Here is a 22151-nt window from a genome sequence, read left to right as displayed (position 1 = left end):
AATATATGCCCTGTAAGCACTGGCTGTAAAGTGCAGTGGGTTTTTTGGGGACGCTGTCGAATGACCTCACACTCCACCATAGAGGACATCTCCAGTGTAGGGCAACTTTTTTTTTTTTTTAAACCGTGTCCACAGACATCAAAAGGAATTGACCTTCACAGAAAATGGAATGGTATGTGTTCTGCTCTTAAGATCAAATCATGGCCGGCAGTGGTGGCGCACGCCTTTAATCCCAGCACTCGGGCGGCAGAGCCAGGCGGATCTCTGTGAGTTCGAGGCCAGCCTGGTCTACAGAACGAGATCCAGGAAAGGCGCAAAGCTACACAGAGAAACCCTGTCTCAAAAAACCAAAAAAAAAAAAAAAAAGATCAAATCATGGGCTGGAGAGATGGCTTGGTGGTTAAGAGCACTAGCTTCTCTTTGAGAGGACCTTCAAGAGCCACATGGCAGCTCACACCTGTCTACAACTCCTGTTCTAGGGCTTCTGACATCCTTACACAGACATATATGTAGGCAAAACACCAATAAGCATAAAAATTAAAAAAACCAAATCACTGGGTGTGGTAATCCCAACACTTAGGGAACAGGAGGACTGAGGTGAGTTCAAGCAAGCCTGGGATAACATAGCAAGACCCTGCCTTGAAAAAAATAAAGAGTGAGTGATAATCCTGCCATGGTGCTTTCCTGTAAAGTGTGTTGAATACGTGGGGTTAGATAGATGGCCGAATGGTTAAGAACATTTGCTGCTCTTACAGAGGACCAGAGTTTGGTTCCCAGTGCTCACATCAGGCAGCTCACAGTTCCAGGGCATCTGATACCCTCTTCTGGCCTCTGGGTACCAGGTATGCACATGCTGCATATATATATACAAGCACTCACACATACACATAAAAATAAATCTTAGAAAGTGTTTTGAAGGACTAAAGAGATACATTCAGAGGACCTGAATTCAATTCCCTCTACCCACATGATACCTCATAACCATCTGTAACTCCAGTTTCAGGGGAGCCAACACCTGACTTCCATGGGCACATGATACCCATACATTCATGCAAGCAAAATATTCTTTTTTTTTTTTAAAAAAGCTGTATTAGAAGCTGGGTAGTGATGGTGCACACCTTTAATCCCAGCACTCTGGAGGCAGAGGCAGGTGGATCTCTAAGTTAAGGCCAGCCTGATCTACAGAGTGAGTTCCAGGACGGCCAGAGCTACATAGAGAAATCCTGTCTCAAATGAAGTGTTTTGAGCACCATATACAATGTTTTTTTCCATAGTATTGGGGATTGAACCCAGGGATTTATGCATGCTGGGAAAGCACTTAGATCAAGCCAGCAAATTGCAAGACCATTATCCAAACTGATATTGGTAGCAAATATAAAAGAACCTGTACACCCATTCGGGAAGCCTAGTTCAAGGTAGTTTTGTTTTGTTGAGAAAGGGCCTCTCTCTTCTCTCTTCTAGCCCTAGCTGTCCTAGAACTCAAGAGATCTACCTACCTTCTCCTCTAGAGAGCTGGGACTAAAGGTGTATGTCTCCATACTCTCTCTGCTTGGCTCAAGAGTTCTGGAGCTTCTTAACTCTTTGCCCTAGTGTCTTGTCAAATCCCTGACTTCCTCTTGTTCCTGGGTGCAGAGAAGCCACAATTCTCAGCCATCAGAACACCCACGATGTGGTGTGTTGGTGCACAACCTTAGTAATCCTAGCACACAGGAAGCAGAGGCAGGCAGATCTTTGCATTCCAGGCCAGCCAAAGTTACATAGAGACCATGCCTTAAACACATACAGAGTTAAGTATGAGCTGACCATATTCAGCAGCTAGAACAAACACCAGTACTCACCTCTGGGTTTGTACCACATAAACTAATAATAACTAATATAAAGTTTTTTGAGACAAACTCATGTATCGCAAACTGACTTTGGACCTGCTATGCAGTGAAATACTACCTTGAACTTCTTATCTCTCTCTCTCTCTGTCTTTCTTTCTTACTGGATTTTCAAGACAGGGTCTCAGCCCTCAGCCCTGGCTGTGCTGGAACTTGCTATGTAGACCAGGCCTCTGCCTCCCAAGTTCTAGGATTAAATGCCACCATGCTGGGCCCTACCTGTGGTCGTCTGCTATACTTCCCCAGTGCTGGCATTACCAGTACACCATTTGTATGTTCTGGGGCATCAGACCTGCAGTTTTCTGTATGTTAGCTGAACATTCAATCAAGTGAGTTCTATCTCCAGCCCCCTAACATTTTTTCAGCTGCAATTGTCTGAAAATTACAAGTTATAGAACAACTGAGGCTAGGAGTTGTGGCACAAGCCTGTAATCCTAGTGTTTGAGAAGCTGAGACGGGATGACTGCCTGAAGTTTAAAGCCAGCCTGGGCTACAAAGACACACTCAGAGAGGTTTTAAATGTCATGTAGCTGTTAGATCAAATTTCTTCTTCTGAGGTGGTCTCACTGTGTATTAGCCCAGGCTTGTCTTGAAATTGCTATCTTCTTACTCTCGTGGGTGCTGGGATCATAGGTGTATGTCACCATGCTACGCTTGAGAGTAATCTGGACGACACAGCTGTTCTAGTACCAAGTCAGCTTCTCTTAAACAACTTTAACCAGGCCTGGCGGTGCTGGCACATACCTTTAATCCAAGCACTGAGGAGGCACAGGACTGCTCTGATTTGAAGAATATGGCTTGAAGCTGGGCATGGGGTCTCACTACTGTAACAACAGCACTTGAGAGTAGAATACATATCGGATTTCAGACTAGCCTGGGATATATGAGACCTTGTCTCAAAAAAAGTTAGGGTATGTAAGATGGCTCGGTGGTGAAAGCACTTGGCCAACAAGCCGGACAGTGTGAAGTACAGAGCTGGTTTTCCGAAGGCTGTTCTGTGACTTCCACATACGCGGCGCGCCCAACTTTCACTTTTCATTCACACATCACAGACACACAAAAACAGACTTTAGAAAAGTCTTACCGCCAGTTGCAGAAACAAATTTTGATCATGTGACCTGTTTTGAATAGTCAGAAAACCTATAGAACTCTCCAGGGGAAGTGGCAATCAGCTACCCTGGTCTTCCGTGCCCACCGTGCGGACCCTCAGAGCTCTCTAGGTATTAGATATCCCGCTGCGGAGTCAATTTAACGGATGAACTGGATTATTTATTAGATCCTCTGGTTCTACACATCCGACCGGTCTCGGCCCTGTCACGTGATGTGCACGTTAACGCGCTCACGGACTACAGCTCCCTGTGCCTGGTAGAGTGTGTTATCCTGAATCGTGCCTCCACGTCTCCAAGGTCCCGGCGCCCACAGGCAAGCTCTTGTGTCACGCTGACCTGCTGTCTCCGCTAACTGTCCAGTTCTTCCTCCAGGCCACGTTCTCCTCCGTGGCCGCCGCTTTCTTCAGGGTAGCCATCACTAGTTCCTTGGTCCTGAGAGCTTCGTTCCTGCGCTGCGGGTCCCGTTCCGGCATCTCCTATGGGCAAGAAGGATGTTTGCAGCCCAGGCCCGAAGACAGGGCCTCTCCCCACGCACACCCACCTCGGGGAGCCCGGGTGTTTCTACCTGCAGCATTGCCTGCTTCTGTAGTTCTCCTGGGACCACAAGAGCAAACAGAGTGGAGCCCACGCCAGCACCCGTGCCTAGCACGGCAACCGCCACCAGTGTTTTACGAACCTTATCCATGGCCCACCATATTACCAACGAGACGCCCTCTGCATCCTCCCGCAGCCTAGAACGGAGCCAGGACGTCTCACCGCTCCTTGTGCGGGCTAGAGCGACCCGGGGGGGGGGGGGGCAGGACGGGGCGGGGCGGAACTGAAAACCATAGAGCAGCTGCTGGGCTAGAGAGGGGCTGGTCCCTAGAAACGTTTAGACTCTTGACTCTTGAAAAGCATAGATTTTAAAAAACAACGAAAGCCGGGCAGTGGTGGCGCAGGCTTATAATGCCAGCACTCCGGAGGCAGAGACATTCGTCGGATCTTTGAGTTTGAGACCAGCCTGGTCTACAGAGCGAGTTCCAGGACAGCCAGGGCTACACAGAGAAACCTTGTCCCGAAAAACAAAACAAAAGCAAAAAACGGGTCTCACTATGCACCACTAGCCGACTTGGAACTCCTTGTGTAGAAACTCGTTATGTACACCGCGGGCTTCGAACTCACAAGGAAGCCGCCTGCCGCTACCACCTCACCCAACATGAGGCTTAGTAACTGAGCAAAGGACATTGAGCATGTTAAATGCTGGAGCCGGCTGGGGAGATGGCTCAGTCGACCTGGCTTCAATACCCAGCACTCTCATAGCGGCTCACAACTCCAGTTCCACAGGATATTGACACCCTCTACTGGCCTCTGTGAGCACCAGACACGCACTGTGGTGCACAGACACATGCAAGCAAAACATTCATACACATAAAATAATGAAAAAATAAAGTTAGATCCAAGGTCCATTGCCATCAAAGAGTGCAAGATTGCTGTGGATTTTTCTATTGCCAGTTTTCGCTGGGTGGTGGTAGCGCATGCCTTTAATACCAGGATGGCCCTCTGAGTTCAAAGCCAGCCTGTTCTACAGTGTGAGGTCCAGGACAGCCAGGGCTACACAAAGAAACCCTGTCTCCAAAAACCGAAATAAATAAATAAATAAATAAATAAATAAATAAATAAATAAATAATTTTAATTAACAAAAACCACTGCCAGTTTTCAACCCCTGGAAGTTTCAGATCCATACAGGGCTGTTCTCGGTATTTTAAGTACACAATGTAATGGCTAACACCTGAAATCTCAGAACTTAAGGAAGGTGAATCTGGAAGAGTCTGAGTTGGGGCCAGTCAAGGCTTCGTTGGTTTGTTTCAAAACAAACAAATAAAGCAGATAGAGGTTAGCACAAACAGAAATTCAAAGCCAAGTGGACAGAATAGGAAATAGATTTTTTTTCCCTCTCAGGTTTTGAGGATTGAAACCAGAGTGTCAGACAAGCTAAGTATCACCATATGTATGTGCTTACTTAGTTTATTCCTTCCTTCCTCTTTTTTTTTTTTTTTTTTTTTTTTAAGAAAGGACTTCTAGGGCTAGAGAGATGACTCAGTGGTTAAGAACACTGGCTGCTCTTCCAGAGGACTCAGATTCAATTCCTAGCACCCATATGGCAGCTCACAACTGTCTAATTACAGTTCCTGGGGATCCAACACCCTCACGCAGACCTGAATGTGGACAAAATACCAATGCATATAAAACTTAAGAAAAAAAGAAAGAGCTTCTAGGATTTCACTTTGTAGTCCTGATTGGCCTGGAACTTGCTGGGTAGACCAGGCTAGCCTTGAGGTCCCAGAGTTTTGCCTGACTGTGCTTTTTTTGTTTTTGTTTCTCGGAGACAGGGTTTCTCTGTGGGAGCATGTCCTGGAACTCCTGTCCTAAGAGATCCAATGCCCTCTTCTGGCAGTAGACATACCTGCAGGCAAAACACCCATACCTATAAAATAAATACATTTAAGGTAAATAAATAAAAAGGGTTTCTGTCAAATAGCAAAAGCCCCATAAACATTCATTAAATAACATACAAATAAATAAGCCCACTTGAGAAAACCAGTAAACAAGGAGTTAGGAAATTTACCATCACAGCTCTTTATTTATAGGGCTTTAATCCAGATGCCCTTGTTTCCTACCTTGACTGCTATCCCCAGTGTCTCAGGGAGTAAACAGAATAAAGCTCCTGCCTCTCCTCTTTGGCTCCCCCCCCCCTTGGAAGGCCCATAATCTCCCAGCATGTCAGCGTTCTTTCCTCAGCAGTGATTAAGGAGCCCTCTCCAAAGAAGATTAAAGCATAGTCTGTGTGGGGCACTGCGCAGGGGTGCTTGACCTGGAATCCAACCACTCTGCACTCTTAGAGTCACTATCATGGCCCTTGTGCCAGGGAGTAGCACGGATGGACCTCGGTCTGGAGATAGCCAAGACTCTTCATGGCATCCAGAAAGTCCCCGGTTGATGAATCCTCTCTCAAAGAACAGAGAAGAGACTGGCAGATGTGAAGGTCACCAGGATGCTCAGGTGAGTACTACTGGTCCTGGGACTGGCTCATCCTCGAATTGGGCCCAACACCCCTGCTGTACTTATGCAGGTGTCTCAGAAGTCCCGCCTGCCCTCTATTGTGATAGAGGCCTCAGAGGGGAATGAGGAAGACCAGGAGGACAACCAGTGGCCACATGAGGAGTTGCTGCTGCTCACTGATGGTGAAGAAGAGGAAGCAGAAGCTTTCTTCCATGACCAAAGTGAAGAGCCAGGTGAGGATGGTGGCTTATTCATTCAGGTCATTGTCAGGTAGACATTCCAGACCCACAGTAGGTGTCCAGGAATGTTAGAAATAGGAGGCGTGTTGTGGTGCAGCTTAGGGCTAAAATGTATAATAGCATGCACAGGACCCTGGGTTTCATCCCCAGTAACACACACACACACACACACACACACACACACACACACACACACACTAAATATGGTAAGTAGGTGAGAGTCTAGACAGTTGATACCATTGATGAACATTAGAGGACAGCTTTGGTGTTTTGTGTTTTTGTTTTTCAAAGAAGTCTCACTCTATAGTTCAAACTGACCTCGAACTGAAGATCTTCCGGCTTTAGCCTCCCAAATTGGGGGATTACAAGCCTGTAGCACCATGCCTGGCTTGTTCGTTTGCTTGTTCCTTTATTTAGACACTGAAGAATGAACCTAGAGAGGTACTCTGCTGCTGAGTTGTATCGCCAGTCCTTTTTATTTTTAATTAATTTATTTGAGACAGTCTCACTTTGCAACTCAGACTGACCTGGAGTTCACTGTGTAACCCAGGCTGGCCTTGAACACATGGTAATCCTTTCGCTTCAGCCTCTGAGTACCTGAGATTATTAAGAGCCTGAGCCCCAGGCTTTGTACTCTGCCTGGTTTAGAGGGCTGTTCTGATCTTGTAATGAGTGATGTCCTTAATAAAATTTAGGCAGCCGGGCGGTGGTGGCGTACGCCTTTAATCCCAGCACTCGGGAGGCAGAGCTAGGAGGATCTCTGTGAGTTCAAGGCCAGCCTGGTCTACAGAGCCAGATCCAGGACAGCCAGGGCTACACAGAGAAACCCTGTCTCGAAAAACAAAAAACAAACAAACAAACAAATTTAGGCATAGCTAGGTGTGGTGGCGCAGGCCTTTAATTCAGGCACTTGGAGGCAGAGGCGGAGGCAGTCAGATTTCTGTGAGTTACAGGCCAGCCAGGTCTACATGAGAAAGTATCTCCAAAATAATGAAACAACAACAACAACGTTTATTTACTTGTATTTGTGGGTGTGGTGCACCTGCACTGCAGTGTGGGTGTAGGTCAGAGGACAACCACGGGAGCCTTCTCTCATTTCACCTTGTGGGTTCGAGAGACTGAACTCCAGTTGCCAGTGCGACAGTCAGTTTTCTCTTTTTCTGGTTTTTGAGACAGGGTTTCTCTGTGTAGCTTTGGAGCCTGTCCTGGATCTGGCTCTGTAGACCAGGCTGGCCTCGAACTCACAGAGATCCACCTGGCTTTGCCTCCGAGTGCTGGGGTTAAAGGCGTGCACCACCACCGCCCGGCCAACAGCCAGTTTTCTTACAGGCAGAGCACCACTCTTTCTACTATTTGTTTGCTTGATTTTGATTTCCTTTGTTTGTACTGTTGGAATAGAACCCAGGGCTTTTTTTTTTTTTTTTTTTTTTTTTAATGTGTGTCTATTGCTGGGCAGTGGTGGCATACATCTTTAATTCTAGCATTGAAGAGGCAGGGGCAGGCAGATCTCTGCTAGGCCAGCCCCATCCACACAGAGTTCCAGAATAGCCAGAACAACACATTGAGACCCTGTGCACACCTTTAATCCCAGCACTCAGGAGGCAAAAGTACCTCTGTGATTTAGAGACCAGCCTGATCTACAGAGACAGTTCCAGGACAGCCAGGGCTACACAGAGAAACTGTCTCAAAAATCCAAAACAAAATTTAAAAAAAAAAAAAAGTCTACAGAGACAGTTTCAGGACAGCCAAGTTTACACAGAGAAACGGGTTCAAAAATCAAAAAAAAAAAAAAAAGTGTGTGTGTGAAGGTGTATTTCAGGGGTAGTGTATGCACGTGTCTCCTGCATACCTGTGGAGGACAGAAGACAACTATGTGTGTCTTAGCGATTAAACACTGTCAAACTTGCCCTGGTTGGTCTTTTGCTGGCTAAGCTATCTCACCAGCTCTCAAAACCAAGGCCTTTTGCATGTTAGGTAGTTGATCTGTCACAGAGCTGCACCCAAGCCTTAATCTGCACTTTTTGTTTTGTTCTTTTGCTTTCTGACTACAGGAGTCATTATTTATCTTGTTTGGCCTGGGCCTTGCTTAATTGTCTAGTGGTAATCTGGACTTTTAATATTTTAAAATACATGGTTCATTACTGGGGAGGGTAGATGATGATATTACCCCATATCTAACTATCTAGAGGTAATTAACATTTTAGATGGATGGCTGTATGTTGTTATAACATTTTGGGGTTGCTTTTTTTTTTTTTTTGAGCATTAGGCACAAATCACTGTGCTAAGTATTTTTACCTTATGATGTTTCAGAACTCAATAGGGAGATAATTTCCTCTATAAATGAGGAATCTGGGCTGGAGTGGCTCCATGGGTAGTGCTTGCTCTGCATGAGGACTTGAGTTCAGATCCCAATACCCATACAAATACCAGCTGGGCACAGCAGCCCACCTGCAGTCACAGTGCACTCGAGGCGGAGATCCCTGGAGCAAGCTACCTAGCTAGACTAGCTGAAAAACCTCTCAGTTCAGAGACACCCTGACTATAAAGTGAAAAGCCATTGAGGAAGATAGATGCCTGATATTGATCTCTGGCCTCCACACCTGTACTCACAATTGAATACAAATACAGACACACAAATTACCACCCTGACCCCTGTCCTCACAAGCAAGTGGGGCCTGGATCTCACAGATATCTGACTACTTCCACCACCTCAGTACTAGGGTTAAAAGTAGAGAAAAACTCTGTCTCATATACAGAAAAATAATGAGGCTGGAGAATTGGCTCAGTAGTACTACTTTTTTTTTTTTAAGATGTATTTATTTATTGTGTATACAGCATGTATGACTGCAGGCCAGAAGAGGGCACCAGATCTCATTACAGATGGTTGTGAGCCATCATGTGGTTGCTGGGAATTGAACTCAGGACCCCTGGAAGAGCAGTCAGTGCACTTAACCACTGAGGCATCTCTCCAGCCCCAGTAGTTCTACTTTTGCAGACGACCTAGGTTTGGTTCCCAGAACTCATGTGATAGTTCACAACCATATGTAACTCTAGTTCTAAGGCTTGAATTTCCTCTTCTGACCTCATGCACACGCTAAATCTTTAAAATATCAAGACGTCATAGGCTAACTCTTTTCCCAGGTTGGGCTTGGATACCACAGGACCCCACATCTCCTTTAAGAACATTTAACCCTGGACTTGGCTGGGGGCAGGAACAAGAGGAGGATGCCTCCTGGATTCCTGAGGATACAGAGGGTCAAGAAACTCCCAACCCCTGTCCTCTTTGGGACCCAACAGGGTCCTGCATCTACAGAACCAGATTTGTGGAATATTCCCATTTCCCACCTCCCAGTACCTTTGAGGGTGAGTATTGTTCTTTCTCCCTCCATTTCATTTGTTTAGTTTTCAAAGCCGTTTTGCCACAGGACACACAATTTAGTGCAGCAGTTGGATAATGTATCTGCCCCAACACATGTACAAACCAGTATCACCCTCACGCTCCAGATTTATTAACTAGGGCACAAATTGCGTAACCCTGTTATTCCTTCTCAACTACCAGCTATTCATATTGCAAAACTCTCCTTGCCCAACAGAAAATGGTAGGGTTAAGAAAATGTCTTTGAGAAAATTTAATAAGCACAGTAGATAATGCTCTTAAAAGGTCTAACTCCTACACTCAGTCCAGCCATTAAATTTTTACTCCAAGCAGATCAGTTCAACATCAGGGTAACCTAGTGTCCTAGGATCCTCAGGCAAACAACCCTTGACAACAGTATTCCCGAGGATGCTAGGGCTCCCAGATTCTGGGTATGTCTTTAAAAAACGAACACAGGCCAGATGGTGGCGGTGGATGTCCTTAATGCCAGCACTTGAGAAGTAGGGGCAGGCAGATCTCTGAGTTGGAAGGCCAGCCTGGATTTCAGAGAAACCTTTGTCTCGACCGACTCCCCACCCCACCAAAAAAAAAAAAAAAGTGAAGGCAGGAGGCAGTATGTTTGGCCATGGCCTCCTTGCATAAAGCTATTCATATGGGCCCCGCCACAGGAACCAAGTCCAAGTCCAGCCCTAGCACATCCGCAGGGTTAAGAGGAGGCCTGTGCAGGCTTGAGACCTCATAACTCACATCCAACACCCACAGTGTACAGTCTGCCTCCTACAGCAGTTTAAAAAGTGTCCCTGCCTAAGCATTGCTGAGTGAATTCAATCTCAGAACCTTCAGTCGGCCAGACTATTGGCTAGGGGAGGAAGAACGTTACCCCAGGTTGGTTCTATGATTACGGGCCTTTTACCATAGGATGAACTACTGGTTTAAGATTCTCCCCACCCCCAAAAGACTCCCATCCGAGGTCCCCACAAGACCGACCAGAGAATCTTCAGTGAACTGTCACGCGCACTCCCAACATAAACAAGTTCCGAGTCTCGGGGGAAAAAAGGAAGCGCACACCGGGCTCTTAGCGTTCACTGACTTTATTGGTTCAACAATAAACCGCGAAGGAAAGCATTAACTATCACTCCCGGGGCGTCATCCACAGACCTGAAATCAAAATAAAAGAGCGTGACTATCGCATAGAGGGGACTGCTGGGTCTGGCTACATTTCTGCGTAGGGAGGGAGTGGTGTCCCGGCGTCTGAGGATAGAACCGGCGAACGGGAGGCCGCAGGCACCGAAGACATAACGCCGAGAGGGCCGGAGCCCTTTCATTCTGCCTCCGTACATAACGGGGAGCAGGATGGTACGCCCGATCCCCGCCAAGAAAAGGAGGGTCTACAAGGTCAGGCCTAGACCCCAGCAGCACCCAAATACCCACAATTTAAAGAGACTTACGCGAACACGATCCTTCGAAAGACCCGTACAAGCGCGTAACTCGTTTATATAGGCCTGGAGCCTAACCCCGAGCAGCGATTGGTCCGCGGGTGCCGGGGGCGGAGCCTTTTGCTCTTGGCCAAACCTGCGATCAGAGCGGAAGTGCGGTCCCACGTGTGAACCTCCGAGTTCAGCTATGGGGCCTCCGGGAGGAAAGATCAATCGTCCACGAACGGTAACTCTGGGAGCTGCGCTTTTGCTTCCCCAGGCTGCCCGGAGCGTTTTCCACTCCCGGGACAGGATCAGTGGTGTCTGGGGTAGCCGGGTGCGGGCATCCCGAGTGGGCGTGCATAACCTTACTCTGATGCGTGTCTTTTTCTCCTTCAGGAGCTGAAGAAGAAGTTGTTCAAGCGCCGGAGGGTGCTGAGCAGGGATCGGCGACGGAAGCGCCAGGTGGTCGGGGCCGTTATAGACGAAGGGCTGACTACGAGGCACCATCTCAAGAAGCGGGCGTGAGTACGGTACTAGCTCCCTCCGAGTGGTCATTCCTACTTCCTTCCTACCAAGCTTCAGAGCAGCTCAGACTTTTCCGATTTTCTTGCTCTCTTTTCTCTCACGTTTAAGCAGGAACTAGTTGACTGTTATGGTAGTTCCCAAACCACCAGCCTCTCATAATACTGTTGTTCACAGGGGTTTTTGGTTTCAATTCTACTAAGGAAGATTGTCGACGCTTCCACCCTTCCAATGGTTATCTACATGAACTTAGATTTTTGAAATAAAAGTGCACACATAAGTGCAAACAATTAGTATAATTTTCTCAAAGGTACACAAAGAATTTTGGATACAAATTCAAGTTCTATGAGACATATCTTTTTTGTAGGTAGGATCACTTTTGGGGGGGGGGGGGGTTTCGAGACAGGGTTTCTTTGTGTAGCTTTGGAGCCTGTCCTGGAACTCACTCTGTAGCCCAGGCTGGCCTCAAACTCACAGAGATCCGCCTGGCTCTGCCTCCTGAGTGCTGGGATTAAAGGCGCGCGCCACCAACGCCCGGCCTATAGGATCACTTTTGTGGCTTAGATTTGTTCAGATTAACCTGGGTATCTTTGTTCCTATCCGTCCTTCAGGTCCAGTGCACGTGCCAACATCACGCTATCTGGGAAGAAGCGCAGGAAACTCCTGCAGCAAATTCGCCTTGCCCAGAAAGAAAAAGCAGCCATGGAAGGTATGTCTAGGGCACAAAGGTTCCATGAAGGGAGCCTGGATTTTACCTGGGTTCTTATAACGCTGCCTCTTTTCTTTCCCTTTGTTCAGTGGAAGCCCCTTCCAAGTCAACCAAGACGAGTGAGCCACAGCCCAAACGACAAAAGAAGATAAAAGCTCCCCAGGATGTAGACATGGAGGATCTTGGAGATGAGAGCTAAAGTCTCTACTTCTTTTATTAGAAGATTCTCACCAGCAGCCAGAAGAATTTGGAGGACTTTGGAGAAAATAACTACCATATTTCACTCTTTCAGACACTGCTTCCTTAATGACACACTGACCTCCTCTGGAGCTATATATTGGGAGGGAAGAGGACACAGAAAAAGACTGGAGAGGGCCGTCTCTAGCAGTCAGCTTCTTTTGTAATAAAGCCCTGGAGTTTTAACTATCATGTGTGAATAAGTGCAAGAATGGAAATGGGCCATATAAAAAGGTCTTTGCTATTTCAGAAGCAGAGTACACAGTGTGCTTGAGCAATGCATTAAGAAACTAGATAGTGCAGGGCATGGTGGCACATGCCTTTAATCCCAGCACTTTGGAGGCAGAGGCAGGCGGATCTCTGTTCTAGGCCAGCTTGGTCTACATAAGAGTTCCAGGTCAGCCAGGGCTGCATAGTAAAACCCAATCTATAAAAGAAACTAGGTAGCTTCTTCAGTGGTCCCCATCTTTCCATTTCTGAAAAATACAGGATGGCAGGTGGGGAGGTAATAATCCTGAGAGTAGTTCTGACACTACACCTATGTGACCTGGGATTATAGTAACAAACAGTTTTTTATTTTTTTTGCTGGTGATGGTGGTGGTTCTAGGAGTCAAACCCTGGGCCTCATTCATTCTAGGCAACCATTGTGCCATCTACATCCTGAGGGCCTGTATTTCTGTCAGCACTTATGCTGTGGGAAACCCCTTCTGAGGACTTGGTTTTGTTTTTGAAGTGTCCCAGGATTGTTTTGAAATGTGATCCTTCTGCTTCTGCCTCCACAGTGCTGGGATTATGGGTATGAGACATGCCCAGCCCCTTCCCGGACTTTTACCACTGCAAACATCTAAATAGATGGAGGCTGATGATAATAGTGCTTGCCATCAACAACCTGAGTTCCATCCCTGTTAGGGTCTCAGTCTTGGGGATGGAAGGAGAGCCAGCTCTCCGAAGTTGTTCTCTGGCCTCCACGCTTGCATTGTGTCAAGCATGTTCCCCCATTCACATAGTAAATGTAACAACAAAGCAAAACAGTTGTAAAAAATTAGACATGGGCTTGCAAGCATTCCTCTAATTTTCCATTCCTTCTCGACTAAATACCAATAACATTCTCTTTTATGTGTTTGAGTCCTTTGCTTGCATGAATGTTTGTACACCATGTGTACTGTGCATGCCTGGTGTCTGCAGAGACCAGAAGAGGCTGGAACTGGAGTTAGACATTGTGAGCTGCCATGTAGGTGCTAGGAACTGAACCTGGGTTTCTGAAAGAGCACCAAGTGTTCTTAATCACTGAATCATCACTCCAGACAACATTTTGTTGCTTTGTTTTCTGCCCAAGGAGGCCTGAAGTGGGCATAAGGTCCCCTGGAACTGGAATTAAATTGGGAGCTGCTATGTGTGGATGCTGGGAATTGAACCCTAGTCCTCTCCAAGAGCAGTGAGTGCTTTTAACCACTGAGCCAACTCCACCCCCAAAGAACTTGTATATAAATGTCATGCACCTCTCTCTCTTTAAATGTACATTGGCTTTTTTTTCTTTTTTCTTTTTTCTTTTTTTTTTTTTTTTTTTGAGACAGGGTTTCTCTGCAGCTTTTGGAGCCTATCATGAAGCTCTATGTAGACCAGGCTATCCTCGGAACTCACAGAGACCCTCCTGCCTCTGCCTCCCAAGTGCTGGGATTAAAGGTGTGCACAACCATCTGCCGGGCTGACATTGGAGGTTTTTGCCTATATATATGTCAGTGTGAGGATGTCACATTCCCTGGAACTGGAGTAACAGACATTTGTGAACTGCCATGTGGGTGCTGGGAATTGAACCCGGGTCCTTTGGAAGAGTGGCAGGAGCTCTTAACCGCCGAGTCATCTCCCCAGCCCAAATGTCATGCGTCTCACAACCACCTGTAATTCCAACTTCAGGGTATCTGAGGTTCTCTTCTAGACTCTGAGGATACCTGCATTTGTGTGTATATATATATATACACACACACACGGGCATGTTCATATACATATAATTTGAAAATAAAAACAAGATGGTCAGTGATGGTGCATGCCCGTAATCCCAGCACTCGGGAAGCAGACATAGGTGGATCTCTGAGTTTCAGGCCATCCTGGTTTACAGAGTGAGTTCCAGGACAGCCAGGGCTACACCGGGAAACCCTGTCTCAAAAAACCTAAAAAATTAAAAACAAATCTTTAAAAAATGTTTAATAGTTACCAGATGTTTCTTACATTTTGCTTCATTAACCATACAACAATACCCTTAAAATATAAATATATCCAGGAGAGACACAGAAATGCCCGGACTGACAAATCAAAATGATTCTATCTAAGTCCAAAGTCCAGCTTGGTGAATCAAGAATTTGTTTTTTTGTTCTGACTTCCCCCCACCCCCCAAGACAGGGTTTCTGTGAAGCTCTGGTTGTCCTGCCTTGAAGTCACAGAGATCCTCCTGCCTCTGCATCCTGAGTGTTGGGATTAAAGGTGTGCACCCCCACCACCAGGCTGTATTTATTGTTTTTATTTGTCTGTGTAACAGGGGTGTGAGTGACTCTTGGGCAGTTGCATCACCAAAAAGCTGCACCCTGGCTCAAGTGGCAGCTCAAGAAAGCTGCATCTTTCCAGTCAACTCCAGTCAGCTTCTCACCTGTACATTCTAGCAGTTCCCAAGACTACATGGAGCTGGGACAAGATTATATACGGCTGTGGTTGGGGGTGGTAGTGGGAATGGTGGCTAGACTCATTTGAGGGGCCGATGACCAGCACACACCTCCTACAAGGAAATATGGATAGGGTCTCATGTGGGTAGCTGTTCTGATTCATGACGGCAATGATCGTATCAGTTCCACTACAGTATACCTATTTGACAGGTGAGGATTCAAGATCTAGAAAGACTTAAAAAATTTTTTTTTAGTATATTCAGGTGTTTTGACTGCATGTATATATGTGCACTACTTTTGTGCCTAATGCTTTGGAGGCCAGAAGAGGGTAGCCTGTAAAGGAGGGCAGCCTTGTATAGGACACACCCAGACACCAAATTCTCAGCAAAAAGGAGATTTAGTACCCCAGAGGAGCAATCAGTAGGGGAAGCTGCCTCTGGATTGGGCAAAGGCAGAAAGCAAGCAGCAGTAGCAGCAGGTGTTTTTTTGCTGGGGTGGATTTTAAGGAGAAAATGGGGGCATCTGGGCTAGGGTGAGTTGGTAACTTCTGATTGGACATGTTAGCCAAATAATGAATTTTGATTGTTGAACCTTGGTGTTTTGTCTCAGGAATGAGTCAGAGGCCAAATAAGGGAATGGACCTTGGGGGCTATCTTTAGGAATATAATCTAATCCCTGGAACTGTAGTTAAGACTTGGTTGTGAGCCACCATGTGGTTGTGGTTGTTGAACCTGGGTCCTTTGGAAGAGCAGTCACTGAGCCATCTCTCTAGTCCTTTCAAACTGACTCTTGTTATTCAGAGGGGTTTCTGTATCCAGCAGTATATCAAGAACTTTAGGCTGGGTGTGGTGGCACCCACGCTTAGTCCCAGCACTCAGGAGGCAAAGGCAGGTGGATCTGAGTTTGAGGCCAGACTGGTCTAGAGTGAGTTCCAGGACAGCCAGGATCACACAGAGAAACCCTGTCTCGAAAAAAAATACCAAACAAGAATTTTGCATAAGTTATTTCAAGTGACTTATTACATACTATGTGAGGCAGAGAAGTCATGTTCATCTTACAGATGAGGAAATAGGTTCCAGGTAGCTAGGCCACTTGTTCAGGGTTATATTGCCAACAATGGCACATAAATCCAAACCCAAACTGGCTCCCTTAGATCGTAAACTCTTTAAGGACCAGAAGCTCCATAGTAAGCCGGGGTAGTGGTAAGCGTCTAGTCTCAGCTACTCTGAAGGCTCAGGGAGGAAGAGCACTAGAGCAAAGAATTACAAAACAGTCTGAGCAGTTTTATTCTAAAACGAAAGCAAAAGCTAGTTATGGTAGTATGCCTGAAATCCTGGGAGAGAGGCATGAGGATCAGGAGTTTAAATTCATGAGACCCCATCTCTACAAGCAAATAACAAGCAGCCTGACAAAAGAGAAACACGCTATACTATTAAATTTTGTTTTGTTTTGAAATCTGAGTCGGGCGGTGGTGGCATACGCCTTTAATCCCAGCAATCAGGAGGCAGAGCCAGGAGGATTTCTGTGATCTCCCCGGTCTAGAGAGAGAGCTCCAGAACAGGCACCAAAACTGTCTCGAAACCCTGTCTCGAAAAAAAAAAAAAAAAAAAAAAAAAAGAAAAAAAAAATCTGAGAGACAGTGTCTTATCATGTAGCCCTGGCTTGCCCAGGTCTTAGTTTGTAGACCAGGTTGACCTCCAGTGCTGGGATCACAGACGTTGAGTTGGAACGGCCGGATCCATGCTTCCGTTTTTAAAAGCTCATGAGTTGCACGTTAATGCTATTGCTGTTAGGAAAAATAATTAGGTCGCACTGTGAATGAAAGGTCCCCGGTAGCTTTCATGTGTCGATGAGGCCATTCGGGGGGTGGGGGTGGGGAAGAAGGTTGCGAGGAGGGCAAGCCTGTTACCTGCTGCGACCGATGCGACACGGAACCAAAGTACCAGGGCTTCGGACTTGGCCGGACTGATTTTTCTGAGAGGCGGGGTCGCTGGTTTCTGTCGCGTTTCCAGTCAGCGCGCATGCGTCGCTTGTGCTTCGCCGCTCCCGCCTCAGGCTCCGGGTAGGGCTCCGGGATGTCCGCGTTGTGCGACCCTCCCGGGGCCCCAGGGCCACCCGGGCCTGCCCCCGCCACCCACGGTCCCGCGCCTCTCAGGTAGTCAGAGCCCCTGGTACCCCACCCCCTCTTCGCGCGACCCCGCGCCGATGCCCAGCCTTCTCTACAGAAAGCCGGATCCTACCTTGAGAACTCGCGTCAGGGTTCTCAGAGATTCTGGTCGCGTCCTCCCGGAACTCAGGGACCGCCTCACTAAAAACTCTGGGCTGCAGTGCCTGCCCTGCCTTGCCCTGCCCTTGGTTCTGCCTCTCCCTAGACCTCAATGGCTTCTTATGCCGGCCTTGCTCTGCCAGCACTTGGGGACATCAGGACTCTTGAGAACCTAGCCTCCCTGCCCCTTTTGCTTCGAAGAGGCTCAGACTACATGGAGTGTGTCTTGGGAACCAAGGCTCGGAGCCACAATATTTGTGCTAGCCTTTCCTTTGCACACTTCCCTCATTTTGAGGTGCCTTTTTGTTTTTGAACCAGAGGGATGGCACAGAACCCTATTAGCCCAGAGAATGCTGTTGTCTTTGACAGAAAAGACAGTAAGAGGCAAGGGGTTTTACTTCCTCTCTCAACATAGCTTTCTGAACCTCTAAGACAGAGCTTATGTATGTGGGGAGGGGAAGGATTGAAAGGCTTGCTTATCTGTGCCCTGTGACACCCCCCCTCACGATTCTCAGCACATTGAAGGTGGTTGTTAGTCTGCGCTTAGGACTCTCACTTTTTGAGACAGGGTCTCTCTATGGAGAGATCTAGTTGTCCTGGAACTCATTATGTAGACTAGGTTGGCCTTGAACTTACAGAGATCTGTGTTGGAATTAAAGGCCTGTACCACCAAGTGTGGCAGAATTCTTGTATAATATGAGAAGGCACTCATTTGGGAGGGAGAGCTTTAGAAAAGGGTTTACAATTTTCTGGCCATTAAGAGATTTCAGGGTGCTTGTGCTGTAGAGGGGGCTGGAAGATGTTAAAGGAGGTCTAGAACTCCAAAATATATTTACTTAATACATCAAATCTTCATTGAGTATTTTCCATATACCAGCACCTCGATAAAATAGAATTCTGTGAGTTTATTTATTTTCAAGACAGGGTCTCACTTTGTAGCTCTGGCTGTCCTGTAACTTACTATGTAGACCAGGCTGGCCTCAAACTCACTTGGATCCACCTGCCTCTGCCTCTCAAGTGCTAGGATTAAAGACATTGGCCACTACTCCATCCCAGAAATTCTTGTATTTTAAGAGCACAGAAGTAATTCCTACCCTTTTGGAGCATTCAACCTGATTTCTTTCATTTTTTTATCTGTAAAATGAGATCATAATAGTCTAACCATATTGTTGTCAGGACTGAAAAAATACTGGTAAAGTACTTAAAAGTGGGGCTGGGGATGTAGCTCAGTGAGAGAGCTCTAGCCTAGAATGCCTAAAGCCCTGGGTTTGATACCTAGCACTGAAAAAGAAAAAAAGATACCTGGATATTTGAAAGGTAATATGCTATGCTTGTTGTTGTTGCAAGAACAGCATTTACGGAATGACTAAGGTGAACCAGGAGTGGGTATGCTTTTGAACCTTTATAAATGCTTATGAGGGATGTTTTACCCTATTATACATAAAACAAACCAAAGCTCTTGGAAGGAATGTGACTCTCCTAACATCTCCCAATGTTCTGAGTAGATTCTTTTGCTTCCTTATAGTGCCCAGGAGCTGTCCCAAGAAATCAAGGCTTTTCTGACGGGTGTAGACCCCATTCTGGGCCACCAGCTCTCAGCTCGTGAACATGCTCGATGTGGTCTTCTCCTGCTCCGTTCTCTGCCACCTGCTCGGGCTGCTGTACTGGACCACTTGAGAGGTGTTTTTGATGAAAGTGTCCGGGCACACCTAGCTGCCCTAGAGGAAAGTCCTGTGGCTGGTCCACCTCACCTCCGTCCACCTCCACCCTCCCATGTCCCTGCTGGTGGACCTGGCTTAGAGGATGTGGTGCATGAAGTACAGCAGGTGCTATGTGAGTTTATCCGGGCCAACCCAAAGGCCTGGGCACCTGTGATCAGTGCATGGTCCATTGACCTTATGGGACAACTGAGCAGTACATATTCGGGTCAGCATCAGCGTGTTCCCCATGCCACTGGCTCTCTCAATGAACTGTTGCAGCTGTGGATGGGCTGTAGGGCCACCCGCACATTAATGGACATCTATGTGCAGTGCCTCTCAGCTCTCATTGGTAGCTGCCCAGATGCATGTGTGGATGCCTTGCTGGACACTTCTGTCCAGCATTCTCCACACTTTGACTGGGTTGTGGCCCATATTGGCTCTTCTTTTCCTGGCACCATCATCTCCCGGGTCCTCTCCTGTGGCCTTAAGGATTTCTGTGTCCATAGTGGGGCTGGAGGAGGAGCTGGTGCTTGTGGTGGAAGCTCTTCTCAAACCCCATCTACAGACCCCTTCCCTGGATCTCCTGTCATCCCTGGGGAAAAACGGGTGCCCAAGATTGCCTCAGTTGTAGGCATCCTAGGGCATCTGGCCTCTCGCCACGGAGACAGCATCCGACGGGAACTACTGCGCATGTTTCATGATAGCTTGGCAGGAGGTACTGGGAGCCGCAATGGGGAACCCTCCCTTCAGGCCACAGTTCCTTTCCTCCTGCAGCTGGCAGTCATGTCACCAGCTTTGCTAGGCACAGTCTCTGGAGAACTTGTAGACTGCCTCAAGCCCCCAGCAGTGCTAAGCCAGCTGCAGCAACACCTTCAGGGGTTCCCCAGAGAGGAGCTGGACAACATGCTAAACCTGGCTGTGCATCTGGTAAGCCAGGCCTCTGGGGCTGGTGCCTACCGCCTGCTGCAGTTCTTAGTGGATACAGCTATGCCTGCTTCAGTCATTACTACCCAGGGCCTGGCTGTGCCAGACACTGTGAGAGAGGCCTGTGACCGGCTAATCCAGCTGCTACTGCTACATCTACAAAAACTGGTTCATCATCGGGGAGGGTCTCCTGGAGAAGGGGTGCTGGGCCCGCCCCCACCTCCTCGTCCAGTGCCCTTTCTTGATGCATTAAGAAACCATGTTGGAGAGCTGTGTGGAGAGACATTACGGCTGGAACGGAAGCGCTTCCTCTGGCAGCACCAGCTCCTGGGCCTGCTATCTGTCTATACTCGACCTAGCTGTGGACCTGAGGCGTTGGGCCATTTACTGAGCAGAGCCCGAAGCCCTGAAGAGTTGAGTTTGGCCACACAGCTATACGCAGGGCTAGTGGTTAGTCTCTCTGGCCTTCTTCCCCTGGCCTTCCGAAGCTGCCTGGCTAGAGTGCATGCAGGAACTTTACAGCCTCCCTTCACGGCCCGGTTTCTGCGCAATGTGGCCTTGTTAGTGGGCTGGGAACAGCAGGGTGGTGAGGGCCCTTCAGCTTTAGGGGCCCGGTTTGGGGAGTCAGCCTCAGCCCACCTGTCTGATCTGACTCCTCTTCTGCTACATCCAGAGGAGGAAGTAGCTGAAGCTGCTGCCTCCCTCCTGGCAATATGTCCCTTTCCTTCAGAATCCCTGTCCCCTTCCCAACTTTTGGGATTAGTGAGAGCTGGGGTACATCGCTTCTTTGCTTCTCTAAGGCTGCATGGCCCTCCTGGCGTGGCCTCAGCCTCCCAGCTTCTTACTCGCCTTTCTCAGACTTCCCCAGCTGGGCTCAAGGCTGTCCTGCAGCTGCTAGTTGAGGGAGCCTTACATCGGGGCAACACAGAACTGTTTGGAGGGGAAATGGATGGGGACAATGAGATTCTCTCAGCTGTCTCAACCCCTTTGGCTTCTGCCTCTTTGTTGGACATTAACCGGAGGCATACTGCAGCTGTGCCAGGTCCTGGAGGGATCTGGTCAGTTTTCCACGCTGGAGTCATCGGCCGTGGCTTAAAGCCACCTAAACTTGTTCAGTCTCGAAACCATCAGGAAGTTGTCTATAACACCCAGAGCCTCCTTAGCCTTCTAGTGCACTGCTGCAGTGCCCCTGGGGGCAGTGAGTGTGAGGGTTGCTGGGGGGCTCCCACCCTGAGCCCAGAGGCAGCCAAAGCAGTTGCAGTGACCTTAGTGGAGAGCGTGTGTCCTGATGCAGCTGGTGCTGAACTGGCCTGGCCCCCAGAGGATCACGCACGGGCCACTGTGGAGCGGGATCTCCGCATTGGTCGGCGCTTCCGGGAACAACCCCTTCTGTTTGAGCTTTTGAAGCTGGTAGCAGCTGCTCCCCCAGCCCTGTGCTACTGCTCCGTGCTGCTGCGGGGGCTGCTGGCTGCCCTCTTGAGCCATTGGGAAGCCTCTCGACACCCTGATACAGCCCACTCGCCCTGGCACCTGGAGGCATCCTGCACCCTGGTGGCTGTCATGGCTGAGGGAAGCCTCTTGCCACCAGCCCTGGGTAATATGCACGAGGTATTTAGCCAACTGGCACCTTTTGAAGTGCGTCTGTTGCTGCTTAGTGTCTGGGGTTTTCTCCGGGAGCATGGGCCCTTGCCCCAGAAGTTCATCTTCCAGTCTGAGCGGGGCCGCTTCATCCGGGACTTTTCCAGGGAGGGTGGAGGTGAAGGAGGACCCCATTTGGCTGTGCTGCACAGTGTTCTCCACCGCAACATCGATCGCCTGGGGCTCTTCTCTGGCCGTTTTCAGGCACCTTCACCGTCCACTCTGCTTCGTCAAGGCACTTGACCTTTTCTCTGCTCTAGAAATCGAGGGAGGTTGAACAGTGAAAGAAGAGACTAAGGAGCTACGGAAGGGTGGAGGCTTCTAAGTCCGTACGTAATGAGCGGTGTCACTTTTTTCAAACCCCATCATTTTTTCTAAATAAAATTTGCGGAGTTCAGACAAACAGTCCAGTGTTTCTATCTGACTCAGAAAGCTG

General features: G+C 48.0%; 3 protein-coding genes, 1 long non-coding RNA gene and 1 other non-coding gene across 6 annotated transcripts; 2 read left to right on the top strand and 3 right to left on the bottom strand.

Moving 5' to 3' along the window:
* Window positions 1–3130: 3130 nt before the first annotated feature.
* Window positions 3131–3767, bottom strand: LOC131897564 (ubiquinol-cytochrome-c reductase complex assembly factor 3). Its single transcript, XM_059248498.1, has 2 exons — window positions 3558–3767; window positions 3131–3468 (listed from the first exon to the last, which is right to left on the bottom strand). The coding sequence occupies exons 1-2, from the start codon at window positions 3675–3677 to the stop codon at window positions 3319–3321; spliced, it is 270 nt and encodes an 89-aa protein (XP_059104481.1). The 5' UTR covers window positions 3678–3767; the 3' UTR covers window positions 3131–3318.
* Window positions 3768–5061: 1294 nt separating this feature from the next.
* Window positions 5062–12723, top strand: Lbhd1 (LBH domain containing 1). 2 transcript variants are annotated; one of them, XM_059261288.1, is made up of 6 exons: window positions 5062–6032; window positions 6103–6265; window positions 9413–9634; window positions 11462–11595; window positions 12199–12296; window positions 12386–12723. In XM_059261288.1, exons 1-6 carry the CDS (start codon window positions 5883–5885, stop codon window positions 12417–12419), a joined length of 801 nt encoding a protein of 266 aa, XP_059117271.1. In that variant the 5' UTR covers window positions 5062–5882; the 3' UTR covers window positions 12420–12723. The 2 variants fall into 2 exon arrangements, with proteins under 2 accessions (XP_059117271.1, XP_059117278.1); XM_059261295.1 differs by having other exon boundaries at window positions 5069–6032; window positions 11462–11586.
* Window positions 10723–17336, bottom strand: LOC131909588 (uncharacterized). Its single transcript, XR_009378885.1, has 2 exons — window positions 17097–17336; window positions 10723–11835 (listed from the first exon to the last, which is right to left on the bottom strand). It is a non-coding gene; the product is annotated as an uncharacterized LOC131909588 (long non-coding RNA).
* Window positions 10885–11033, bottom strand: LOC131903198 (small nucleolar RNA SNORA57). The gene has a single exon (XR_009377445.1). It is a non-coding gene; the product is annotated as a small nucleolar RNA SNORA57 (small nucleolar RNA).
* Window positions 17180–22120, top strand: Ints5 (integrator complex subunit 5). The gene is made up of 2 exons (XM_059261278.1): window positions 17180–17342; window positions 18979–22120. Exons 1-2 carry the CDS (start codon window positions 17263–17265, stop codon window positions 21956–21958), a joined length of 3060 nt encoding a protein of 1019 aa, XP_059117261.1. The 5' UTR covers window positions 17180–17262; the 3' UTR covers window positions 21959–22120.
* The last annotated feature ends 31 nt before the right edge of the window (window positions 22121–22151 follow it).

This window comes from Peromyscus eremicus, chromosome 1 (assembly GCF_949786415.1).
Source record: "Peromyscus eremicus chromosome 1, PerEre_H2_v1, whole genome shotgun sequence".
NCBI classification, from domain to species: domain Eukaryota; kingdom Metazoa; phylum Chordata; class Mammalia; order Rodentia; family Cricetidae; genus Peromyscus; species Peromyscus eremicus.
The sequence above is the reverse complement of the archived record's forward strand: the minus strand, read 5'-3'. Positions and strand labels throughout refer to the sequence as shown.

What these genes read in the sequence shown, in the direction of transcription:
- Ints5 (XM_059261278.1), top strand. Translation starts at nt 17,263, where the DNA reads ATGTCCGCGTTGTGCGACCCTCCCGGGGCCCCAGGGCCACCCGGGCCT. An exon ending in CACGGTCCCGCGCCTCTCAG is followed by an intron (nt 17,343 to 18,978) that starts GTAGTCAGAGCC and finishes GCTTCCTTATAG; the next exon opens with TGCCCAGGAGCTGTCCCAAG.
- LOC131897564 (XM_059248498.1), bottom strand. Translation starts at nt 3,677, where the DNA reads ATGGATAAGGTTCGTAAAACACTGGTGGCGGTTGCCGTGCTAGGCACG. An exon ending in AGAAGCAGGCAATGCTGCAG is followed by an intron (nt 3,469 to 3,557) that starts GTAGAAACACCC and finishes TCTTGCCCATAG; the next exon opens with GAGATGCCGGAACGGGACCC.
- Lbhd1 (XM_059261288.1), top strand. Translation starts at nt 5,883, where the DNA reads ATGGCCCTTGTGCCAGGGAGTAGCACGGATGGACCTCGGTCTGGAGAT. An exon ending in ACCTCCCAGTACCTTTGAGG is followed by an intron (nt 9,635 to 11,461) that starts GTGAGTATTGTT and finishes TTTCTCCTTCAG; the next exon opens with GAGCTGAAGAAGAAGTTGTT. An exon ending in AAGAAGCGGGCGTGAGTACG is followed by an intron (nt 11,596 to 12,198) that starts GTACTAGCTCCC and finishes TCCGTCCTTCAG; the next exon opens with GTCCAGTGCACGTGCCAACA.